The sequence below is a fragment of the Phasianus colchicus genome, chromosome 9 (assembly GCF_987193195.1).
Source record: "Phasianus colchicus chromosome 9, bPhaCol1.hap1.1, whole genome shotgun sequence".
Classification (NCBI taxonomy): domain Eukaryota; kingdom Metazoa; phylum Chordata; class Aves; order Galliformes; family Phasianidae; genus Phasianus; species Phasianus colchicus.
The window spans coordinates 22,128,200-22,154,314 of NC_143444.1; the positions used below are offsets into that span (position 1 = coordinate 22,128,200).

Below are 26,115 nucleotides of genomic sequence, written 5' to 3' on the forward strand. Positions count from 1 at the left end.
AAATATCTCTAGTACCTCACTATTCTGCTTAAATTTACAGATTCTAAACAGCTTTTTGAGCATCCAGTAGCATTCAGAAATGGATTCTTCTTGCCATACTGGACTTTATATTTTAACAATCTGTCAGTGCAAGCATAGGATATGAGGTAACAGCACAAAGCTTCACTATGGGAGGTTCAGACAGAACATCAGGAAAAATGTCTTTACCATCAGGGTGATCAGACAACGAAACAGACTTCCTAGTGAAAAGATGGATACCCCTGTATTTGTCAGCATTCAAGAGGTATTTGGCTAGCACTCTTATTTATATGCTTTATATCTTGACCAGTCCTCTAGTGGTCAGACAGTTGGACTAAATGATTTCTATAGATCCCTCCCTACTGAAGGAGTCTACTACATCCACTTTGATCTGACTGGCCGCAAAGGAGTAGCAACCTCTCCATACTCTCAATAACTATGTGACACACAATGCTTCCGAAGTGATCATTGTCTGCTGGCCCCCTCTTTTAACAAGACAGTTAAAAAAAATAGGAATTTTTCGTATTTATTCTTAGTTGTCCTGACACACCCACAGTACAGCATGACACACCTCTAATTTTATGCACTCACTCCAGATACAGTCTGAGAAAATATTTTGATATGAGTGATTGTTTCCATACTGCAAACATGGATGAATCTTTTATCATGCACATTACAAAGGTACTTTCAGCTAAACTAAAAATTATTAGTATTCTTGTACACCACATTTTAGCAGAAAAACGGTCAAAATAGCAAAGACACCCCACTTCTACTTCACAGGCTTAAATATATGTTCCTTAAAAATGTGTTTTCAGCTTCACGGTCCCTTATTTTTGCATAAAAGCTTTTCAGTGAGTTTTTTGATGTCCCCAAATTCTTTTTGCATCCACAGTATGCATAGTTCTATTGGAGATGCCAGCCCCACATACAAAATCCCATTCACAGAGCTTTATCAGACCCTGTTAAGTGAGAGAAGGCCATGCCAGAATGGAGATGAGACAAACTGGCTGAGAAAAAAAAAAAAAATTGAGTGCAGCCAAATAAAGTAAAAACTTAACACATTAGTTCATGACAGTACTGAAAAAGGAAATGAAAAAGCTTGAGCACTAGAAATGAGTAAGGACCTTGGCCCCAAACTGTCAACAGGCTACCAGTTCTATTTTCCACTTTAATTTCTGAGTATCTATAGGTAGATGGACTGTTTCAGGTTCACATTTCCTTTACTACTGCAGCTCTATCAGACAAAAAAATCTCAGTTATTTACAGCCCGGACACCAGAATCATTAGTAAGAGTCATGATCATCAGCCCTAACATAAGAAAAATAGGCACATTCCTATCTAAAGATACATCCAGCCAATAAACCTTGAAACCATGACAAGTAGAAAAAAACACATTTTCTTTACTGACAGGCACACCAGAAAAAAAAATGGCAAAGAAAATTATCTTTGGACAAAGGTAACAGTCCTCTTCCAAATCCCAGTTAAAAGAGAGAAGAAAGTTAAATCAAGAATCCCATGCTGCGATCCATCTCTTCAGATGGAACACAAGTCATGACTTTCTATGCTGGATGGCTCTTAAGAAGTAGGTTTGACAGTTGTCTTTTCCCCATGCAGTGTTGCATTCACTGCTATTGCTTAAGAATACCACAGTGCATGGGACAAATCCCTACATGCTACTTCACCAATAAGTGTGAAGTACCATAAGTTGTAGATTGAATCTAATGATTTCACAATCATCTATGATGACTTCTGAGGAGCTATGAATACATAAGCATTTTCAGACAATGTTTCAGAAACTAATAAACACTGTTCAAGATTTACAAAACATTAAAAATATCAATCCCTTCAAGCAATGCTCTCAAAATATAGCTTGCTAAACTGGCTTACATACATTCAATAAATCATTTGTAGTGAACTGTGAAACCTGCAGAAGATAAATACAATAAATTAAGTTCAGTAAATGAAGTTATTGACTAACTATTTAAAAAAGCATTCATAACAGACCGTATCAAGTGTCCTTCTATAGCACCATACATTTACCTAGCTATTCACCAAGGAAATGAGCAACCCTTTGTATATAAAAACAACACAACACTGTAAATTTAATTTTAATATTACTGACCTTCTCTAGCATTTAAATATATTATTCATAACATTTAATGAAACATTTTTTCTGAGCTATGCACCCTTTAGAACAAACAGGTTTTCACAGTAGCACCAGTCTCCTACGCTACTTCATATATTATGGTGAATGTATAAATAATTCATAGCCTATCCAGATCTAAGACAGAAAACATTAGAGGAAATGCATGCAGTAACTACCAGAATCAAAGAGGGCAGAGAAACAATACGAGCAATGTGCCCTTAGGGACTTGCACAGTAAGATCCTGGTTTTCTTTTGTCCTGGACAGATGATTTAAAACATGGGGTCTGGTTCCTAGATATGTTTGAATTTTTGTAACAACCTTAAGACTTGCTGGGACCACTTAGCAACTTTTAAGGCTTACCTTTGTCTTGTGTTTGTTCCTTAGCCATAAACATGGAGTTTTGGGCTTACAGTGAGAATGGCAGATGCTGCAGTTCCTTTATACAGGACACTTACATTACAGTTAGGAGGACAACATCTTAACTTTTTCAAGCAGCTTAAAAAGTTAAATGAGAAAACCATTTTTCTCCATCAGGTAAGACAGAATTAAACAAACACCTTCTCTCTATTTTGCAGCAAACTATTGTATTTTTAAGAACATTCATGAATTCTACAGCACATTCCCCATTTTTGGCCAGGGAATATAGCTTTGTCACTACATCTGATTTCAATTAAGCAAGGCATTTTTCTTTGAAACAGTGCAGAACATTAGCTCATTGCTTTTCAGTTACGTTACATGGCAGGAGCTTCATGGGATTTAATTCTTTCTTACTCTAGTGAACTTCTGTTGACATTAATGGAATTGTACCACTTTACACAGGAATTTGGTTAACGGTATGCAGATAAAATACAGAAAACAGTATTTTATCTTCACTGTTTTTAAGGAGTTCTGTGTTGCAATTTTTTTTACCATAGAAATGCATTCTTGCTTATTGAAGCAATAGGCCTGTTTGCAACACCTCTGCAGGGCGATATGCGACTGCACAAGATACCTCTCCTATTACTTTCTCTTTGTTTTCTGTTTCTCCTTCATTTAAACAACATTTTTTTACTGTATCTTGTGGAAAGCCCAGTTTACTTCATAAGCCATGCAACAACAAAATGCCTTCACCCTCCAGTGCAGCTAGTAAGATGGCTAATGCAAACCAATTCCCTACAGGAGCAGCAGTAGGATCACTACTAAAATTAAAGAAATCCTCCATATATCTGCCCTGGAAAGTCATTGCTACAGCAAAGAAAATCCTGATGACTCTTACTCAGAATTGTCAAGTCAACGCAATAACTATTTATTAAAAAAATAAAAAGATAAAAGATACCCTTATAACTGTTCTGTTAAAATACTTTGTCAAAAGTATTGTTTATTCTGTAAGGAACGAGATCCCTTCTTCCACAGTACAGGTCAAGCCTCACAGAAAGGATGCTAATTAATCCCATCTGAAGCGCAACCAGAACTGACCTCGTACAAGTTTCACAGAAATACACAAAAGCCTAAAACAAGAGAAGTTCAAATTAATAGAAGAGGTTAAGTCTGCAAATTCTTTTTGTGGTCCAGAAGTTTGTTGTTTCTGTTGAATCATTTGCAGAGGAAAAAAATACCTTGTCTCATTAGAAAAATATAGAAAAGAAAAATAAAATATCTGCAGCCTTGTATTATCCTAAATTTAACTAGATGGCTAAGAAATCAGTAGATTACTCAGAAAGACCCCTCTGAGATACTGATCTTGATAGCCAAGATAGACTTGCACTTAACGCTTGGCAAATTGCACCACACTGTTGGGTTTGGGTTTTTTTGCTAAAATAAAGCCAAACATGGGACAAACTAGATTTAAGACAAAACATTATTCTGGTTCATGTTCAATCTCTGCTTATTATTTTAGCAGTTTGTTCTTGGTTTTGTTTTTTTTTTTTTTTTTAGCAAATATGCCTTAAAATACCAGAGGGTGTTGTACAGTATTGTTCAATCCAGGTGTATGTTAACAAAGGCAACAAAGCTGTTCTATTTGTCCTTAGTTTATGTTCTTTACTGAAAGGAGCTACTAAAAGATTTTTTGAGAGAGGAAAAACAGCCTCAGTCTCTAGGGCTAAAGCTCCTGAGGAGAGAACCTAACAGGAAATTTTGCCTTGAGCCAGATCAGAAAAAATTCTGACTCTCTAAGCCTGTTAAGAGCAACTGAAACAACAAAGTAATAGACGACTACTCATTTACAGCTTATGAAAGTTAGATTACAGACATTTCAACTGGAAAAGATGGAACATCTCATTGCTGTTAAATATGGCAATCTGAACAGCTGAAAAATTAAACAACTCTGGGTCAAATACGGCAGTCCACAAATGGCCTCCAGTCTGCTTTAAACCAACCCAGAGAACTCCAAAAATACTTATATATCCATATAAGAGAACATCTAAGAAAAGAAAAATTAACAAACTGAGAAATGTACTGAAAAGCCTCAAACTACATAGAAAGACAAAGGATATGAGGTAAAAAAAAAAAATCAACAGTTATGTTCACCATTACCCTCTGTTTCCCAGAGCATAGACATGCACACGAACACACACATTCCAAGTTTCTCTTACAAGCAGCAGTTCACTTGAAGCTATACATGTTTGTCAATGAGAGTGGATCTGCAATAGTATTTCCGGTTATACAAAATCTCCTCTGGCTGTCAAATGGCTTGCAGTGAACTCTAGAACTTATGGATTCTTTTTCTATCTTTGTAACAGAGCAAAATTCTGTTGTTTACTTTAGGAGTCAGACAGCATCAAAACTGTCAGGTGAAGCCCATCCTCCTAGATCCAAAGCAAGTAACACCCACCATTTACACACAGTTTGGCAGAGAACCCGGACTGAATTGATCTTTGCCTTGAACCCAAAAGCTGAAACATAGTGGGGTTTTAAGATCTACGAAAGTTTCTTGAACCTTCCCAGGCAGCAAATACAGCTAACAGGAAGGCCAAAGGTATGCTCAAGTAAAGGTCTGTGACCATAATGTTAGAATGGATTCACTCACCGTGCATGCATCAGTAAACTGATTTTTGTTACTTACAATATTTTAGAACAGCAGTTACTAGCAAGTACAGACAGTTGATTTTGAGCCATGGCAAATGACAGACGGAGAAGAAAGTCTGACAACACAATAGCATCATAAGCCTCAAAAAAAAAAAAAAACCAAAAAGTTATAAGAACAAAGCAAAGCATTTTCCTTTAGCTCCTCTGAAATCTCTAAGAATACATTTCAGCCTATCTAGCAAACACTGCCTACAAACTGCATCATATGCTCATTCCAGTAAAAATAATTGTGTGAAATTCAAATAGCAGTCTTACCATAACATGGTTTATGTGGTTAGAAGTTAGTTTTCTGTGCCTACTCCACAGCCCTTGCGCAACATGAAAGGGTGGGGATTTCAACAGAAACAAGTTAGCTGAAATATATCATTCCTGTTCATCTTACTCAGCTGTATTGAAGGTCTACAAGTATTCCTTCACTTATCCTTAATACTTAATCAAAAAAATAATAATTTAATACTAGTTGCAAAGTATAAACTTCATTTCAGATTAGTCTCTCTTGTATAATTATGTAAAGTTTATTCCTTTGGTGACAAAGTTAATAACTCAGAATATGGGTTTTAAATAAGACCTTTGGGAAAAATTGGGCCAGATAAGTCAGTGAAATGCAAGAGAAAAAACTGAAAAAAGATTAACTGATTTTGCACCTGCTCTCTCAGTAACTATGAAATCACTACGGAGACTCACAGGACAGTTTGAATTGGAAGGGACCTTCAATATCATCTAGTTCCAAACCCCCTGTTGGTTTAGCTAGATTTTTCTGTCAAGTTGAAAACACACAGCAAAAATAGTTACACTCCTCCAGTCCCAAAATTCTTAACTGAATACCTTATGCATGAAAATTTAAATTTAGGTTACAGGGGAGAAAAAAAAGCCACGTTAGAGTTTGCTGCCAAATACAATTCTCCAGGCTTTTTTTTTTTTTTTAATTAAGTATTGCAATTGTGGCCTTAATAAAGGATGAAGAACATTACATGTGGGACTATCGGACAGTACTCTCAATCATTCCCTAAGGCAGTTGGGAAAGGGATCCTCTACATGTGAAGGGCCAGCTCTTCAGGTCGCTACTCTACTTAAAAACAAGTTCTCTGTGGGTTTTGTTTGTTTTTGCACTCCTGGACCTCCAGTACTGCAATTCTGCAAGACTAAAAAGAACCAAAAATGTTTGACCAGCACATAGCTTTGGATGCTGCTATCAACACAATTGTTAGACATCTCAATAAACCTGCCACATACGATGTAATACAATTAGAATTATAACACCACCATTGTAGAAATCATTAAATCACAGAATAATTAAGAGTGGAGACCTCTAGAGTTCACCAAAACCAGCTGTGCCTTCATTATTAGGCCTAGCTTCAGTTACCTCAGGCTGCTCAAGGCCTCGTCCTGACGACTTTTTAACATTTATAAGGATGCATATGCCATGCCCCCGTACCAGTGTTATTACGGTCTTAGTGGTAATCTTTCTCTCCTTGCATTTACCTGGAATTTCCCTTGCTACAAATTGCAGCTGCTGACTCCTCCCACGACTCACCTCCCTCTGAGGAGCAGCTCTATCTGCAGGCAGCAGAAAACTGCTGGTTGCTACCGAGCCCCCAAAGGCCAAGCAAAACCCAGCTCCCTCAGACACTGCTACCAAGGTGCTCTTAAAAATAGGACATGCCTGTCTCCCCCGTTCTTTGCAAAGGAGAAGCCCCACAATTCAGGATTTTTCACCTTTGGTTTCTATGGCAAGAAAACACACACACATCAGTTTTCCATACCAGTAGAAAATGTGTCTGTGTGTGTAGGCAATGAGAACAGGGGAAAATGCATCTCCAAGTTCATCCAATAACCCTCTTCCATCCCATCTGTCACACTTTAAAAAGTTGCTTTCAGCCCGTAGTTGGAAAAAAAAAAAACAGGATTAAGGCCTGATCGCCACAGGGCGCCTGCACTTCCCAGGGAACAGAAGCTTTAAAAATCCACACAGAGCAATCTTATGAATGCAGGTCTCAGTTAGCGAGATGAGAGGCTGTCATTACAAGAAATGCCTTCGGGCACCTCACCTATTCAGCCAAACCAGGTGCAACCTGCAGCTGGCACTCAAACACCACTACCTCCAGGTTCCTGCTCCTACAGCAAAGCGGTGCTGCAGTGTCCCACTGGGAGGCAACTGTCTGATGGCCTCCAACCAGCCTCCTGCAGCTGTTTCTCTCAGAAACAGTGTTTCTCTCAGCAAAACAAGAAACAAACCATTGTTTGCTTTTTTTTTTTTGGTCAATTAACAAAAAAAAATCCTCATGTAATAACATAGAAGAGCCAACTTTGCCTTCCTCTTGCAATAAAAGAATGATGCAGCCTATTGTATTTTGCCCGTATTTCCCCCCTCACACAACATGAATTAGAAACAGTCTAAGAAAATATTCAAACTGTTTTCTCCCATGGTTTTATAGTAAATATTATTCTACTTGCCCACATTTGTTTAGTGCTTCAGCAGCAGCAATAAAATTTACAGAGGAAAGCCCTGCCTAACATTCTGTTATTTCTCCCTAATAGTAGACAGAAAAAAAGCCAGAAATAATGCACAGCATCTTCCCATCTGTATACCACTGAACTTGTATTACCACTTGGGCAGATAGACTTCTCCAGCACTCATATACACACAGCAGGGACAGTCCCTGCTTTCTTCTGGGTTCCTAACACAAGAGCATCCTACATCAGCCCCCATCAGCTCTTCTACCACCAACCAAGTTCAGAGAGAAGCAGTGGACTTTCACAGTTCCTACATTTCTGTCTTTCCCTCTTTGCAAGTCTGGGAAGGAAAAGATGTACTCAGCACTCAGACACTCCAGAATTTGATAGAGTACTTAACTAATGATTCAAAATCATTTCTATTTAATAACACTGTGCAGGGGGAAGGAAATTGACAATTGATATTCTGAAGCATTAGAGTAAAAAAACAAAATTTCAGAACCGTGTGTAAGTTTCCACTTGCATCAGCTCTGCAAGGAGACAAAGAGTGTCCACTGTAAAAATTAGCTTTGTCTTATCTGTTGTTTCCTGCAAGTTTCATATTCAGTCTTCTACACAACAGAAACTTGTACATTATCCTGCTTATTTTTGAAAAATAAAATTTAAGGTATTGATGTAAAATCCAACTAAACTTTTAAAGTCCAAAAAAATATTAGAGTACAAAGATGCAAGAAATCTTATACGTTCAAATTAAATTCGCTAAGCACAATGTAATTTTACTTCAGAATTATTAACATAGTTTTTCCCATAATCTACAAGAGAGGAGACTTGAGGCAACTCATAACAAAGTAGCACAGCTAATTCCAATACTACTGAAGTTGTTTGATATGATGCTGATGTTTGATTACTGACAGCGCAGTAAATTCAGAAGTAGAAGTAACAACTCTTATCAAAACTTAACCCAAGTATCTATCATTAGCTATGATCTCCAGACTGAGTAGGTTTCAGGACACAATTTCACTAAGTTTAAAAGAAAATAGTTATACTTATCCCTCTGCAAGCTAGCATTTCAAAGAATGTGTTACCTAATTCTCCTTTGAATTATGCATTTGCATTCTGCTATTATGCTTCAAAGAAATTATTTCAGTTAAGTTTAATCAATTCCTTCCATAGCTTTGGATACAGCTCTTATTATATTTTGTTAGTTTTTCCTCATGGACATGTATGACAAATAAATGGCTAATAAAAGGCAAAGAAACAAACTATTAAACAAATACATTACATATACATAGCAATAGTGTACATACATTACACTAATTATTATCATACTCTGCAGTCACACATGGAATACTAAAAGGGAAGTTTTCACACAAGATCAGCAACGTCTGGTTCACACTTGGAAGTTGTTTTGCTTTTTTTTTTTTTTTTTTTTTTAATCTTCCTTAATTTATAAAGAGTTTTAAATTCCTAAAAGCAAATGACCCACTAAAGACAATTACTTTATACTTTTTGCTCAAGGATAGTATATTGAAGAATAGCATCTGGGCAGCAAACTAGTTGCTAATTCTACTCCTCTGTACCCAGACTGTCCAGTAGTCACAGAAGCATGCAAAATAGCATACCCTTTCCAGTCATCTGGAATACCACGTATTGATTCAATATGAATATTCTAATTAATTGAGTGGGTTTTTCTTTACTCCTCCAAATGAACTTCAGAGATACAAATGAACAAAACAAATAGGGAATTGCACTTTATGTCTAAGCATGAGACGAGGTAAAGCAATAAGTGCTATCCAAGGAAAACAATTCTTCCCATTTCCTTTGGATGAGAAGGTCTCAAGGAATTTTTCATTAAAAAGGCATACCTCACTTCTGTAGTTGTTTGTGACTATTTTGATCCAAGCTTAAAATAAAATTATGTCCACTGAATCCACACTAGATTAATGTTATCTTACCTTTTATTTCATAACAGATAACCTGTTTCAAAACAGTAATTATTTCTCTAAACAGTAAAAAACAATATAACCAGCAGTTAAAGTGTACAGCTGTTTATAGAAATCTTTACAAGGGGGGGGGGGGGGCAGGAAAGGGGGGTGAGGAGGAGGGGGGGTGGAGAAACAGTAGCCATCCCACACCAACTAGTTGTTGCATATCCAAGCCTGCTAGAGCCCCAGACCTTTTAAGGTCTCAACAGCAATTTCTAAACTCATTTTCATTTGGTACAAGAAAATAAATGTTTTCTCCTACTAAATAATTTTTGTATCAATTGGATGTTCAGGTTTTTACTTCAATGTTTTCCCCAAGTAGACCTCCCACAGTTCTCTCTGAACTACTGATGAGTTTTCCATTTTTCTTCCTACAAGGATGTTTATTTCCATAAATGGATTACACTTTCCCACAAATTGCTTTAGAGCACTTTCACACAACGCTACACAAGACACTTTACAAATAAAGCAACAGTACTTCAACAGCGCCATTAGCAAATCATGAGTAGCCATGGTGCTTTGCTTTGAGGCCCAGAAGGAAATTCACTTCTTTGGACTTTATTCACAAGGTGCTGAGGACTTCCCTTTAAGAGCAAGATTTGGCAAACAGACAGAAAAACTAAAAAGCAGCAAGTCTGTCAAATTCAATTTTCTTTCCACTCTCGCTAAATGTTTTGCTGCAGAGTTTGAAGCTATGAAGTAGCTACAACACATTTCCACACGCCTATGATCTGCATTATATCTGCCTTTTGGGGGATGCACTATTCAGTGTATGATTGTTCCTCATCTCAGTGGCCTTAGGCAAACTTGAAACTGATGATCAGAAGTAAAAGGTAAAATAGGAGCCCATAGCTATGACAGCTTTTACAATTAGCATTCAGAACAAGTACACCAATGTCAGTCTTTCCCACTGGAGTAAATGACTGGCAGTAGTAATAAGGTCTCCAGCAAGATTTCAGTGGGGAAAAAAAAGCATAGTCAGACTTCGGCATTAGTTTCAGCAAATATTTGAAGCTGAGTTTTCAGAAACATTTATTTTCTAACCATTAACTGAAATACCAGACACACCAAGGAACAAAAAGAACTACAAAAGCAAAGCTTTAACAAAATGCCAGCTGAGCTTCACCCAGTGCACCCCAGGTACAAGCACTCCAGGAGGGCAGAAGTTGAATTAACACACCATCCCCTTGACACATGCATAGGTATACACTTACTTGCTGAATAAGAAAACATATCTAAAGCAATAGTGGCCTAAGAGCAAAAAAACTCGACATACAAAATCTTTAACCCTGTTTATTAAACTGTTTACAATTACTATTGGGAAAAATATCATTAGTACTAATGAAATACAGTTCTACTTCCTGAGTAATTTGGCTATCCTTTTTATCCACCATGAAATGTAGAAGTTAAGGCAGATGTTTTCTGTTACCTAGAGTTTGAGCAGGATTACAGGTTAAGGGTGGAGGCATATATAGCCAACAAGGCACACGACCTATGTGTATTATTCAAGGGTAGCAAGCTAAATAGCATGCAGCCAATGCAGCTAAGCAGAGCTGGAAGAGGTCACAGAGATATCTACAAGCACAGGAAAAAGTGATCACTGTCATGACAGTGACCCTCAGCTGGTCCCATCATGCATTTGGCTTTTGGATTTGGGTCCATTCTCATGGTAAAGGCAGCAGTTCGAAGCAAGGAGGCTAAGTCTGTAAAGTTAGTGTTGTTAACAGGAAGGGTGGTTAGCTGGGGGAAGTTCCATGAGATTTAATTTCTTCAGTTCTCCAGTTTCATCAGTAGTGACCTGGTAAAACCACTAAGATACGTTGTATAAAAAAAAGATAAATATATTTATATATATAAAATACACATATACATACACACACACACTATATAAGCACTCAAGTGGCAGTGAATGCGAGAATACGTATTGCAACTCATACAAAATGAGAGACAGAGAGGCAGGCCTTGAGATTAAGGAACAGAGCAATTGATGCTGAGAGCAAGGACACTGCAGCACAAGGATGGCTCAGATTGTTCCTAAAAATACCATTTCTCATATCGTCTTTGAGAATGTTCAATGGCTCTTCACTATTCTGTGTTTTTTCCCCATGTTACATATTCCAGAGCTCCTTGGATCAATCCCACAAGAGTAGGATCTATTCTGTTTTTTATAATGTAAAAAAGAAGTCCCTATCTCTGCATAAGAAACACTAATAAAATGCTCTTTTCTGTTAATTATTAATTATTACCTGATTAGATTGTCACAACAAATGCAAATACAGGACCATTATCATAGGTCAGCTGACACAGTAACTTGTAAATAACTTACACGCAGCTGTCAGGGCTAAAGGTAGAAATGTTTAGTAAAAATATTATGAATGTCAATAGTCACATAAGTCCCAGTGTAGACATTTCAGCTGAGATTCAAAGCCTCAATTCATCTGCCAAATCAGAACACACACAATGTTAGAAGCATTTTGTTCTAGCATAACCACATCCCACAGTGGAACACAACACAGTAAAACATCAAAACCTTCTAGCACAGACAAATTCAAAAGAATAGAGCCAGTTCCACTTATGAAAAGAGGGCAAATCTTAGGAATTCAGAGTAGAGAAACCATAGGCAATATATTTCAATTCACTGTTTAAAGTAGAAGAATAGAATAATGATTATTCAAAATACTCCAGGTGGTGTTCTACTGGCCTCAGTGGGTTTAGAATAATACTAATGTGATATTAATGAGCTAATAAATAACATTTTTACTTGCTAAATATAGTATCATCCCATCATTCTCAAAAGGAAATTATGTCTAAACCTAAGTAAACAATAGATTTGGAAGTAAATAAAATTGATGATGAGCAAAAGATTTGGACACCTGTGGTATTTCTTTTCTGGCCTTTCCAGATTTTAAGCACCAAGTGTTATGAAAAGATGACTCTCTGTTACATGCTCCAGAAAACATTTCTTTCTCCAAAGGCCTGACAAACTTTCATTAGTAGTGAGCTTATACATATTTTGAAGGAAAAAAATTTACGAAGACATAGATGCCTAATCCAACACCAAACCAATATGCAAGCAATGCCTTATTAGAGGAAATGGGATCTATAAATAATTCATTCCACATTTCCACTACACAAATTACTATTCCCATGAAATAAACATGCTTCTCTGCTAACTGCCAACTGCTCCACACCTAGATTTTACCTGCCTATGCTAGCATTCCACTGCCTATTGGCAATGCAGATCGCTCCAAAATGCATCTTTCATAAGAAGCTAGACTTTGTTTAATTACTAGCAAGCGTGGTGCTCCCTCACCAATTTTAAAGCATTTTGCATGCTACACAGGTATACAGGAACTACTCAATAGGATTGTCTTTACACAATATAATCCATTATTCCATTACAGCACTGCTTGCAAGATTTCATCTCTTCAGATATTCCACCCCAGTTCCTACCTCATCTTTGTTCTTTTCACCAGTAAGGATGAAAAAGGATCCCTCATACCACATTTTGTCCAATTTCAAATATATGAACAACCAGATTATCTGGATTACACATGCTTTGTTGCTTAAAGAGGAACTACAAAACAACTTCTGCCCCATTATTGGTTTATCACATAACACTCAAACGCAAAACTGAAGCAGGTCTTAACTTTGTGCCAGTTTTGCAGTTTGAGTTTTTGTATCTCTTCTGAATTAAAGACAGAGGAAGCCCAGTTTCAAACCAACTGAAGCACCTTTACATATTTTGATCATAATAGTGATTTTCAAGGTTCCTTGCTATTAAAATGCATTTTCCAGAAGAAAGTGCAAATTAAGGACTTCGGTGTCCAGAGAAAAATATATCATGATTTTTGGGATGTAGTCTGATAACACATTACACATTTTAATAAAGTAAAACACAAGTTACCATAGTTCCAGTAACATCTTGTTTAATTTCAAACACAATCCAGCAGTGGCTCTCTAGCAGCCTTCCTGAAGTCTGTGCATTGGTGCTGGCTGCTTGCAGACTTGTTCTTGGAAACTGCACCAAACATTTCTGCTGAAGATGCCAAATGCCTGCTGACTGTATCCTCCTGAGCTGCTGCAGACTTAGGGGTTTCAATTCACTCAGCAGTGACTAAGTATCAGATTTGCGGAGACACAGATTAAATACTTCTTCCTGCAACACATGCACTGGACAACATGCACCATCACCTAACTTATCTTCATCTGGCCATCCATGGTAGTTCTGTGTACCAAATATATGCCCACCAGGGTAGCCCTGGACAGACAGCTTACTCTAGCTGTGGTCACTCTTGCTCCTGGCTCTGTTTCTCAGTGATGACACCACCTGAGCAGGACCTCTGAAAGCTAAGAAACAGCCACAGCAAGGGAAAAACCATTACAGCACACAATCCATATTGCAGCAGTGCAAAAACACAGCAATCACGTATCACACAAAAACAGAGCACTAATATTGCATTGATTTCTCCTTTTGGAAGAGGTTTTTCAAAACAACTGTCCCACAGCAAACTGTGTGTTTCGCTGTTAATTACATTTGGAATTGAACATTTTCTGGACACTTGAAATGGATACAACTCTTCTTGTATTTTCTTCACATCACATTTTTCCTCCCTCAAGCATTTTATAACCAAAAATAGAAACAAAAATAAATCTTGCGGAAGCCACAAAGAATAAAAATGGCAGAAACCAGTGGCACAGAATAAATGATCTTTTGCATCACATAACACTTCCATCTCTGAAGATGACAGGAATGATTCCAGTCACAATGGGAATACTCCATAAAACTGTTGATCATCAGGATACAACAGGCTGTATAGAGAGCTCACGTTACAGTTAACCTGCAGAAAATGTAGAAGATGCTGGGAATTGATCCATCAGATGGGCATCCTGTCACAAGTAGATAACACCACCCTTTTTCTTTTCCTGGGACCCACCTCTCTCTCTCTGTTAGAGGAAAGAGGACGGCATAAGCATCAAATAGGCGCAAAGCATAGTTTCCAGTGTAGGACAACAGACAGGTTCATGCACAAACATTGCTGTAGGAAGTTTAAGAATCAAGGAGTATGTGAATTATCTTGGACCTCACTGAAATAGGATATGTACATCACCTCCATGGAAGACCTCATATCTCACTGTAAGTCTAGTTACTGCTAGGGACTTGTGTAATGCAAGGTGTTTGACAGCATCCTGTCAAACACGCTACAAGCATACACGAAGGATTTGGTTAAAGCTCACGTGGTATTTTGCAAAATGTTCTTTTTATCTTGTAATTAGATATTAAACACTTCCCTCCCACCACAGACAGGGGCACCTTTCACTAGGACAAAGCCCAAAGCCCACATCCAGCTTGGTCTTGAACACTTCTGAGGAAGGGACATAATGCTATTTGCAGTATACATTTTCAGTGAAGATTTCAACTCATTATCTCTGCTGATAGAGAGTCAAATCCAGTCTACAGACAGATTAAATTATTTTTCATTCACTGCACGGTAAATAAACAGCACACAACAGAAATAAACTTATTTTTGGATTTCACACCTAGCTTTCACAGTACTGGCCCATCACACATACATTCTTGTTGAATTCTATCATGTTAAACCTATGCAGTTTAAATTGTACCGTGACAACATCATTCATCCCTACCATTCCCTTCAAAACCTCCACTTAAAGAGACAAAAGTTTGTGAATATAAGAAGGCATAATCCACTGCAAAATGTGGCATTTGTAAACTAAGATCACCCGTGTATCTTAAAATATCACAGCTCAATCCTCAGCAGAGGATATTAACATTATACAGAGTGTCATCATCTGGAGATGTTCAAGGCCAGGATATATGAATAGTTTTGATGTTCATAGTTATGAAATATTGTTTTCAATAGTAGTGTCTGATACAGTAAAAGTTGGGAAATTCAACACCTGCAGTGATAATGGTACTAATCACTAAGTTAATCTAGCAATCAGCAATGCGGCATGGAGCTGCCATAGTAACAAACACAAAATAAATCATTTTCTTCCAGGAAGTGCCTACACTTCACTCAGCGATTCTGCTATTCTTCTTAAATACCTGTTGGGGTGAGGTCTGTGTGCGTGGAAAGAATACAATCCAGTGTGTCAGAACTTGTCTCTTCCTCTGCATTTCCTCAACAGAAAAGAGAATTCCTCAGAAGAGAGTTTCACTGTTTACAATGAGGATGTCCCACCAGTGACTGGGATACAGTGTCGGGAGCTATGATCAGTGAAAGCAGCAGCACATGCTGTAGGAAAATTGCCTTCCTAAGAGCTACACACAGTGATCATTTCCTGCATTAGTCTTATTAAAAAGGGAACTCTTGATATCTAAAGGCTATATGCTTTTCCAAATGTTTTTAACCACTGTAAGTAAACAGCAGTTAATAGCCACTTCTTTTCTTTGTACCTTACACGCATCTCCATCAAACATCATTTATATTAAGCTTTCCCACATACAGAACTCGTGCTTAGCGAGCGTCAATATCTTCACAAGCAGAATAAGAGCAAGAGAGAAAAAAATAAAGTGAAAAATCTGGGAACTACCACAAGTAGAGCCCCAAGGCAACACCACAGAGGTATTTGGAGCACAGGTGGCATGGAGCAGCTGTCCTGCCCTCCTATATGCTCTGCCACCACCCATCATAAACTATACATGTTGTTAAAAGCCTGTGCTATTGGTATATTTCCATACCAGTTACTGACCAAATAAACCAGAATATCTGGACAAAGCTAAGAGAAAGAAGGTGGATGCAGCTAATGGGTTTGTAGGTTCAGAAAGAAATTAGCTCCCTGTCACATCAAAAGATGTGTTATTCCAAATTCCCTTGTTATGAGAAAAACATGCAGTCCCTTCAGGACAACTGCTGCTTTCACTTCTGTCAGATCTAGACAGGAATTTTCTATACTGCCTATGTACTTAAAGTATAGGCATTACATTAAGAACTCATACTGATAAGTATTCTTGATCTAGAAATTTAGATCACTCCTACAAGATGCCCATCTAGGAAAGTCCAGTTTGCCTTACAGCAAAGCTGATCTTCTATCTGCTTCACTTTCTATTCATGCACCTTCCTGTATTAACAAGATTAAGAATGAGGCTGACAAGGGCTGCCTGTCAAGGAGCACCACTGGAACTGCAACCAAACAGGACTCCAGGGCTAGACAGAGAGAAAGCACTTATTGCATTATAACTTAAATAGCTTCCTTCTAAGGAAGGCCCTGCAGAAGTCCCACGTGGCAAGCTGGGAGACATTGTGTCACCAGGCTGCCCAGAAAGGGCTGGGAGACACTGTAGCTTTCCTGTAACAGGAGATCATCATCAATTACTAAAGGCCAGAGAGGGGGATTTGGGATGTGATCTTTTAATAGGGTTAAGAACAGGAAAGAAATTTTGTCTTCTAGAACACTTGCAGATTCAGAGAGTGTTTAAAAAAGAAAAAAAAAAAAAAGCATATGCTTGTCTTTGTGAAGTCCAGCTCTGTTCATAGAGTTCAGCCCCTATCACAACTGAACTCTCGGTTGCATCAGTGCTGCCTGCTGGAGTTGGCTACCACTCATCCCCAGCAGAACCTGTGGATTCAGGGAAGTTTCTGCACTTTGTCATAGTTACTAATAGAAGCTGCCACAAGCTCCATGCACATGAATGAAGAAAAATATAAGGTATGAACATCCATGTACCACAAATTCACAACTAGGGAAGGAACAGGATGGGGTGGGGAGGGAACAGCGCAGTGAAATAAGCAGCTGCTTTTGAAGTTGAATGCCATGGAAAAATGCTGAGGAAAGTTAAAAGAGCTGAGTTTGGTGAGACAGAGGAATGTTTATTACTTGGGGGACTGTTGGAATTATATGTCCTTCTGGTACACTGAAGACAATTGCTCTGCAGCCATCCCAAAGTCTGGGATAATCAATCCTCTGTTAGAAGATCAGACTGAAAAATAACAAAGCACTCTCAGAAAGGTTTTATTTACCAGAAGGAGCAGAGCATGAATGTATTCAAAACACACAGAAAGGAGCAAGGCAGACAGCAAATGAATGGGGAAGAAATCATTCCCAGCCCAGGGACAGCCTGCAAGTGACAGTGGTACCGTAAAGAACAGACGTGTTTGTTCCTTGCTGGCCACACTTCCACCTCCTTCCCTTTCATTCAACGCCTGGCGCTGGCACTGCACCTCCTGCCCCATGGCACACTGCTCTGAACAGTTATCTGAGGAAAGCAGCTGGGGAAGGCACAAGGTAAGTTGGTGCGAAGGGGAAAGACCTTGAATAGTATCAATAGCAAAACGCAATTAAATACTAAACGTAGTTGTGTGGAGCATGTGGACCTCGGGTGAATTCAGCAGAGGAGTGCGTGCTTACGGAGCAACTGGAGCAGCTGCGTACGTCTGCAGCCTTAGCTTTAAAAGCAGTAAACGCTGCAGTCAGAAAGTCAGAAAACCACTTCCCCCGTTCTGTCCTTTGTAGTGGGAGTCTGCTGCCAAATGCTACAGCTCCTGAAGGAATTCAGCCCCACAAAGTCAGCTGAGACAAACCAGAGCCCCTCACCCCCTACGCTCGGCGCACAGCTCCTTCCTGCCGGCCGGCAGCGCGCTGACAATGCGGGGAGAGGAGAAGAATGGCAGAGGGAAGCAGAGCACAGCTGTGTGGTGCGGAGTCTCTCTGTATCTGTCCGCCGAGCACAACTAGTATTCAGAAAAAAAGACAACGAGAACGCAATAGGAGCACACGGAATCCACGCCTCTGAGCAGCAAGGGGCTCTCTAACAATGCATTCAAGCAACAGATAGAGATTTACCTTCAAAATGCAGGCCATGTTCTTTCTCTATCCTTCCTACCACAGAGCAGCGGGATTCTACTTTGTGAGCAGCAGTTCCAGTGTCATGCAAAAGGCTGGCGGAGCCGCACCGCTGCCAGAGCCCGCATTCTTGTAGATGCAGACGCGGGTACCACGCACGCAGGATCCGTTAGTCATATCTCTCTCTTCGTGCCCCGTTTGTTCCACCCATCGGCCTTCCACTGGCTGGGGGCCAGCCCGGTTCCTCCCTCCCTCACGTGACCCCGCTCAATTCACAGCCCCGGCGGATTTCTGCCAGCTCCGGGATGCTCGCGCAGCAAAGAGCGCGTGCGAACGGCAACCCGCAGCCTGCGGATGCGTTACAGCGCTCGGAACCAAGCTGCGTGTTTGTAATTAACCCTTGTGCAGCTCTAAGCGTTCCCAGGAGGCAGCGGCTGTTAGCTGATCAGCGGAGTCCGAACTCCGCGCGCTGTTCGGGCTCTAAAAAACCCTTACGCTGCTTGTTACAATGAACTATTGTTTTACATTCAGCCCTTTTTCCTGTGCAGCCCTCCTTTTGTGAGCTAATCGGCAAGCGACACAAATATCCCACCAGAGGTGCCTGCGTTGTGCTGCATGTGCCTTTTACTATAGAGGACAGGCATACACATGGCCCTGCATGTGGCAGGGGGGTTGGAGATTCACGATCCTTGAGGTCCCTTCCAACCCTGGCCATTTTGTGATTCTGTGTACACTGCAGGAAATGGAAAGTGTTGTGCTGTTTGGTTTTGTTTCCTGAAAGCCCTTTGAACTTTCTGTTTTTCCCTACAGTGAAGCAGGATTAGCTGCAGTTAATTGAGCTGTTGAAGAATTTTATTTCAGTTTGACTTTGCCACTGGTGCAGCTGCCCAGAAAAGCTGTGGATGCCCCGTACCAAGAGGAGCTCAAAGCTGGGCTGGATGAAGCTTTGGGCAACCTGTTCCAGGGGAAGGTGCCCCTGCCCATGACTTGTGGGTCCCTTCCAACCATAAAACCCAGCCACTTGTGGATTCTCTGATCTTATTATTAAATCCAAACTCTTCTTTTTCATACCAGCCTTTATATTATAAAGGTCTCCCTTCATGTTTATTGCCTCTCCCACAGCCTCCTTCTCTCCCTTTTAGATTCCTAGCACTTCTCAACACTACGTTAGAACTCTTTTTCTTTCTCCTGTACTTGACACCTTCTGTGTTCCTTGTGTGCCACATTGCTTCACTCCTGCTATTTTAATACACACTCTTCCATAAATTGCAATTGATGTCTCCATTCTGTCTGCAATGACTCAGGGTACTTGTTTCCACACAGCTAATACACTCCAGCTAACATTTTAAAGCTTTTCTTGCTGCTCCCTACCTGAGGAGCCTCCCCCTATCTGGGCAAAATCCCTTGAGACAATAGGTAGGTTGAAACTAAAGGAGTTAGCCCTCCTCATTTCCATGCAAAGTTAATCATCCCCAAAAGCAGAACAGAAAGGGGCAGGGTGGCTTTCTCCAGTTCACACTCATTGGCTGCCTTCCTATAAACTTCTAATAGAAAATGCCACTTTGTGTTTGGCCTTTGTACTGTCCCTTCAGACTGCCATAGGTTTGTTAAGGTTTTCTGTTGAGGTTTTTTTTCATTTTGTTTTGCAGCTGCTGCAAATTCCTCAGCTCCTCTCATCAGTGGAATTCACCTCTGCTGAGCTCCAACCAGCAGCCAAGGCTCCTGGGATGGAAACTGTGTTCTTACAAAGGCTGGTAGAAAAGCCTTACTGATGTTTGTAACCATGTTGTCCAGTGTAACCAAATACCTATGCAACAAACCAGGGGAGGAAACCCATGAGGAAGGAACCTATGGTCCTTATGGATTGCTTCTCTCAGAACTCCTTATGAATAACTTCTCTCACAACAATGAGCTCTGTTAACTAAAAAGATACACAAATTATTATTTTAAATAGTTGTCTATCTCTCCAGAAGTCAAAAGTCTTTTTCCTGGATTGAAACTATTCTTTCTATCTGTGTGGTGAGGGAAAAGTTTCTATCCAAGACAACCGAAAAATATTCCCTCCTCCCCTTCTTTACCAATACCATAAAGCATGAGAGGAATGAGACTTGGAGACAAACTGTCTTGAAAAGGTCAACAATTTCAGATACAGCCAAAGCATTAGGGGATTTCCAATGAATTATATTCCTTAAGGAAAGACAGATGCATTAGGTGTCTGTTTTAAGCATTTCTCTGACATGCTTTGATCCAAAAATATGATAGCAGACAAAAATGTAGTGACCTTTAACTTTCAGAATTCCTGTAAATAGAGCCTAAGACATTTATCTTGAAGAAAATCCATCTCATGAACATTTCAGTGGCTTCTCTTTGCCTGTATTCTCCCAGAACTTAAATTTGGGAGGAGAATACTGAAAATTATGCCTTTCAGACAAGACGTTCTCTCCTTTAAGGAGGGATATGAGATTCCACTTTGTTTGTTCCTGGGGACAAGAACTGAAGATGTGACTCCAGCTGAGACAACAGAAAGCTACAGTAGAAAGCCCAGCTTTAGGCTGAGCTAATTTCACTTCCAAGAAATGTGAAGTGCACCAACCAAGCGATAAAAGCAACCAAACACTGCAAACATATCTTTTCCCACAAGCACCATGAAACACTTTAATCAAGCTTGATATACTCTTGAAATCAGCTTTAGGTCAAACATGGCACACTTGAATTTCAGCTGTGCCTATGACTTCCTTTCCAAAATGAATACAGCTGTTGCCCAGTAGGGATGGAAGATGAAGAGAACACAAGGCTTCATACTTCTCATATTCTACTTTTGCTTTTCAGAAAGTCCTTACAGCTTACAACACACACACCAGAGGTGACTCAGGGAAAGAACCCACTGGGAAATAGATATTGCCCCACATCAAGGTTGCATCTCAGTGCAATTTATCTAAACCTCGCTCAGCCACAGGCCAACCTTACTGCATTTAAAATAAATAGAGTTAAAAAAAAAACAAAAATTACTTCTGCACATTTTATCAGGCAGAAGACTGGTAAAACACAATCCCTCAGTGTTTGCTTGGCACCATTACAAGTTCAGCTCAGCACCTTGCTATGGCTCAGTGTCACAGTAACAGTTTAGCGTGGGCACACAGCACTTCCAGACCTTCCATGTTCTTAAAGTTCCTCCCTGTCTCTTCCTAATGCACACATACATACACTCAGATTCACGACTCCCAACTTTCAAGTGAGTATTTTACAAAAAAATTTACATACATGTAAAATTATTTTAATATATAACAACAACAACCAAGTGTTGACCAGACTTAACACTTCTAGAAATGTTTTCTCCCTTCCAAGATAAGGCAGATCACAAATAAGGCAGAGGTTACATTAGACTATATTCTGTAGATATAAAATAGTGTAGTACAGGGCTTTCATAGAAAGCATATAACATCGTCAAGAAATAGCCACTATTAAGAAAAAGTATAGATATAGTTTGCTCTGAAAGTAATGCCTCCTATTTATTTCCTCTGATTAAAGCAGAGGAGCACTGTGCCCACCTATGCAACCAGATATTTTGACTGCATAAGAACAGTGAGGACAAACAAATTTAAAACCTCTAATGATATCCAGAAGAAGAAAGTACATCAAAACAATTCTGAAGGGCATTAAAGTGAAATCACCTGTTTGAAAATGCACTGTCATTTAAAAGCACTGTTGCTGACTACTGAATACTGTTGGTTAATAGGCATATCTTCTGCAGCCAAGGACAATTCCTTTTACCACCATTAATGTTTTACATTCTCTGCTCCTACTATCAAAACTTTACACTCCCACTATTTTTTATAATTCTAACATCACAAAAATATTGAAGTTATTTCACACTTCAGTACGGCCTTGTCAATTTGCCCTCTAAAACAAGATTTTATCTGAGAATACAGCTTTCACATAAAAGCTTTGGGAAAGGGAACCAGAGGCTGTTTTAATCACAGTAGTGAAGACCCAAATTGAAACAGAAAATTTAAATCCAGTATTTCAATTTAGGAGAATGCCTCCTCCTGAACCGCAAAAAACAGAGACAGTTCCCTGCTGTGCTCCCCCCCATACACCCATTCAGCTGCTGGTTTTATCTGCTGAGCTGCTGACATTATCCAAACTGCCCCTTTTTCAGGGACTGGTGGGGAGAAGAAAGATTAAACAAAAAAAAAAAAAAGAAAAAGTCCCCATACTTCATCCCTATTCGTTCCTGATGCTTTATCTCATGTTTCATTGCACTTGAAAGCACAGCAGTAAAGACAGATCTATTTGATGCAGGAGTTAATTTCTCTCTGGGGAAAAAAAAAAGCTCTATTTTGACCACTCTGAATCCACATAAACTCCCCTCTTAACTTCACACTCTTCTTATGGCACTGGGTTTAACTGATGGTCTTGTTGCATTGAGAATTATACATTTGCATTATTTCAGCATGCTAAAAACAGATCTGTAATATGATGACAGTCATTTTAGGAACTAAGAAAGTGTTTCACATGGTGTCTGGTTTAGATGTGTTTCAGTAAGTTATGGCTCCAATGTTTAGCCATAAATCAAAAATATGATCAGATAAAAAGAAAAATAAGCAACATTTTCTCGCTTAACAGAGGTATTATTTGGAAAGATATACAGAGAAGCTATGAAACTCACTAGGAACCTACATACTTCTATTTCTACATCTCATTCTGCATTTGATTATCAAGTTATAAAGCCAACCAGACCATCATACTGAAATCTAATTCCTTACATTAAAATTATCTCAATGAAATTCACATCTTGTGATTTTAAAACTTCCCTATCCACAGCTCAAGGAACACAAGCAGCAAAAGCTGCTTACAGATCTTGAATTAGGAGCTTCACTGCTCTGAATCCAAAAGACTGACACTCAGCACCCCCTGTTAAATTCACACTCCTTTTGAAGCCCTTAGAAACACTGACCTGATGTCATGCTGTATCCTGAGGTCAAAGTTTATCTTCTCTTTAGGCCCAGCAGAACAATGACTACCTTGTTATTAAGTGTTGTCATCCATGAAAGTTACCAGTGGGAAAATCCTGCTGTTCCTTGCAGAGTCCATCTCAAGCAATAAATACACATTCTCATGGGAAAGGTTGTTACATGCTTCTTAATATCTGATACCTCTCATAGCAGACTTTTATTAAAAGATACTTAACACAATCTGGTTAATTAACAGAAACACATTTACAAGTTTATAAAAGCTTGCTTCTGAAAGTTGTGTTGCCCCCCTCATTTTTCTTATCTTTTTTGAGTTCATCTCCCGACCTAAAAAAGGCAAGGGTGAACGAGCATTACATGAATATGCCACTCCTACAGGATAACTGCTTCACCCATTGGAAAATGAAAAAGTTGTGCAGGGGATGAGATAGAGGTCATTAAGGAAAAATTACATCAGTTCTGCAATGACCTAAACCACAGAAAGCAGCTGTGAAGAGGTGGGTTCTGTATTTGTCCCTAACAGAAATCCTCTGCAGTACTTTCTGAAGTAACAGCTAGGCACTAGTATTCTTCCCACTCCTCCCTCTGGGTTCCTTGTTTGAAGCCATGAATCTTATTCACAAAGAACTGGGTACTTGCAACTGCAATTGAAGGTATTGGAAGTTCTATTTTGAGTATATTAGTTGCTACATAATGCTAACACGCTGAAAAAAAAGTCTCAGAACCCTATAATGAGCACACCAACTTAAATGGACACATTTTTTCTGTGGCTCAATTTCTTTCTCACAAGACAGCTATAATTTTCATGTGCATGTCATGTAGCACTGAATGACATTAGTGTCCATTAGGAAATTAGGCATCCTGCCTTCAGGAAATGCTTTTACCATCATGAAGTAATACATGGCAGAGGGCCACTTTCAGGGATGGAGGAACAGATATTAAATAGCTGCTCTCCGCTTGAGTGTGGCTAAACTTGCCATGAGCCTCTTGGGAGCACTTCAAAATCAGATTTTGATTATAGACTATATATTATGCTTAGGACATAATTTGAACAAGTCAAGACTACAGAGGTGATCAGCCTGGTGATTTAAATTTTTGAATACTTATGTTTGTTATTGAATACTGTTTTTATTTTAATATCCCATAAATCAGACACAGAATCCACTTCCTGCCATTACAGTGACATTCAATGGGGACAGTAAAGTTTTGTCTTACAGAAACACGTAACACCATACCTCAGGTGAGGAGCTCATACAAAGGTACTCTTTTCTAGACCTAGACCATAAAGCACAATCTTTATCTGATAGGAGATAACAGCAGCAAAAAGCAAAATGCTGTCCTATGACAAACCCTAACCCAATTAATACCAATTGCTAGGAGGGCCAGGAAGGTGATCAGGGGACTGGAGCACCTCCCCTATGAAGACAGGCTGAGGGAGTTCAGCTTGTTCAGCCTGGAGAAAAGAAGGCTGCGGGGTGACCTCATTGCAGCCTTTCAGTACCTAAAGGGAGCCTACAGAGGGGAGGGGGATCAACTCTTTGAAAGGGTAGGTAACTGCAGGAGGGGAAATGGTCTTAAGTTGAGGGAGGGGAGGTTTAGGTTGGACATCAGGGGGAAATTCCTTACGGAGGGAGTAGTGAGGTGCTGGAACAGGCTGCCCAGAGAGGTTGTGGATGCCCCGTCCCTGGAGGTGTTCAAGGCCAGATTGGATGGGGCCCTGGGCAGCCTGGTCTAGCATTAAATCGGGAGGTTGGTGGCCCTGCCTGTGGCAGGGGGGTTGGAGCTTGATGTTCTTTGAGGTCCCTTCCAACCCTGGCCATTCTGTGATTCTGTGTGTGATTCTGTCTACCAACACTGCCATTAACTAGGATGCAACCTCAGTCATCTCTCAATGAATTCCCTCTCAAAGAACAAACATATGTCACTTTTACACCAAACTTGGGTGAAAAAAAAAAAGCTCCAAACCACTGACTGACACTGCAGTGTTTGAGTATGTGAGTGAAGGGCTGAGAGATTTCTAACTAAATTTCTGAAAACAGAAGCAGCAATGTTGTTCTCCAGTAAGATCCCCTTTTCTTCAGCATAGCCTCCTGTGAATAAGTCCAAGGTACTCAAGAGTAAATCCAAGAATTTTCTGTGTAGTATCTTAAACCCACTTGATATTTCAGTGACATTTACATCTCTGCATTGTGCCTAGTTTATTCCTATTTGGGTTTCAGAAGGTGGCCATTATTTACATTTCTGGAAGCTGTTCTCACACAGTCAACACAAATGTGTTTAGCCAAAATAAGTTTACTACAAGGGCAGGAGAATTCAGCTTTGAATACTTTCAGATGCTCTCCCCGCTTTGTTCAGAACAAAGCTTTGGAATTTCATCATGTTATATATAAGGTCTCCCCTGTACTTCCTCTTCTGCAGACTGAACAATCCCAGTTCCCTCAGCCACTCCGCATAAAACTTATGCTCCAGGTCCTATTGTATTATTGTGCTCAGGTAAATAATTCAGTGAGGAAAAATAGCAATTTTAATAAAGCAAAAGGGAGATGGCTTCTCAAAGGGAAATATTTCAGCCAAAAAGCAAGCAATCTACCAAAGCCAACACTTCCTCAAAAGAATCTTTTGAAAGACAAAAAGAAACTAGCTCAGGAGCTTACAAATCTGAGAGAA

At 39.4% G+C, this 26,115-nt stretch overlaps 1 protein-coding gene across 2 annotated transcripts in view; it reads right to left on the reverse strand.

Moving 5' to 3' along the window:
- The window catches only part of ST6GALNAC3 (ST6 N-acetylgalactosaminide alpha-2,6-sialyltransferase 3), a 209,171-nt gene that overhangs the window by 177,279 nt on the left and 5,777 nt on the right, over nt 1–26,115 (reverse strand). Inside the window, exon 1 of one of the 2 annotated variants that reach the window (XM_090146514.1) lies at nt 18,476–18,723. The exons of the other annotated variant lie outside the window; for it this stretch is intronic. Within the exon in view, the coding sequence (XP_090002640.1) occupies nt 18,476–18,493 (18 nt within the window). The 5' untranslated portion in view covers nt 18,494–18,723. Of the gene's footprint in view, nt 1–18,475; nt 18,724–26,115 lie in introns of those variants that run through there. 2 annotated transcript variants of the gene reach the window in all.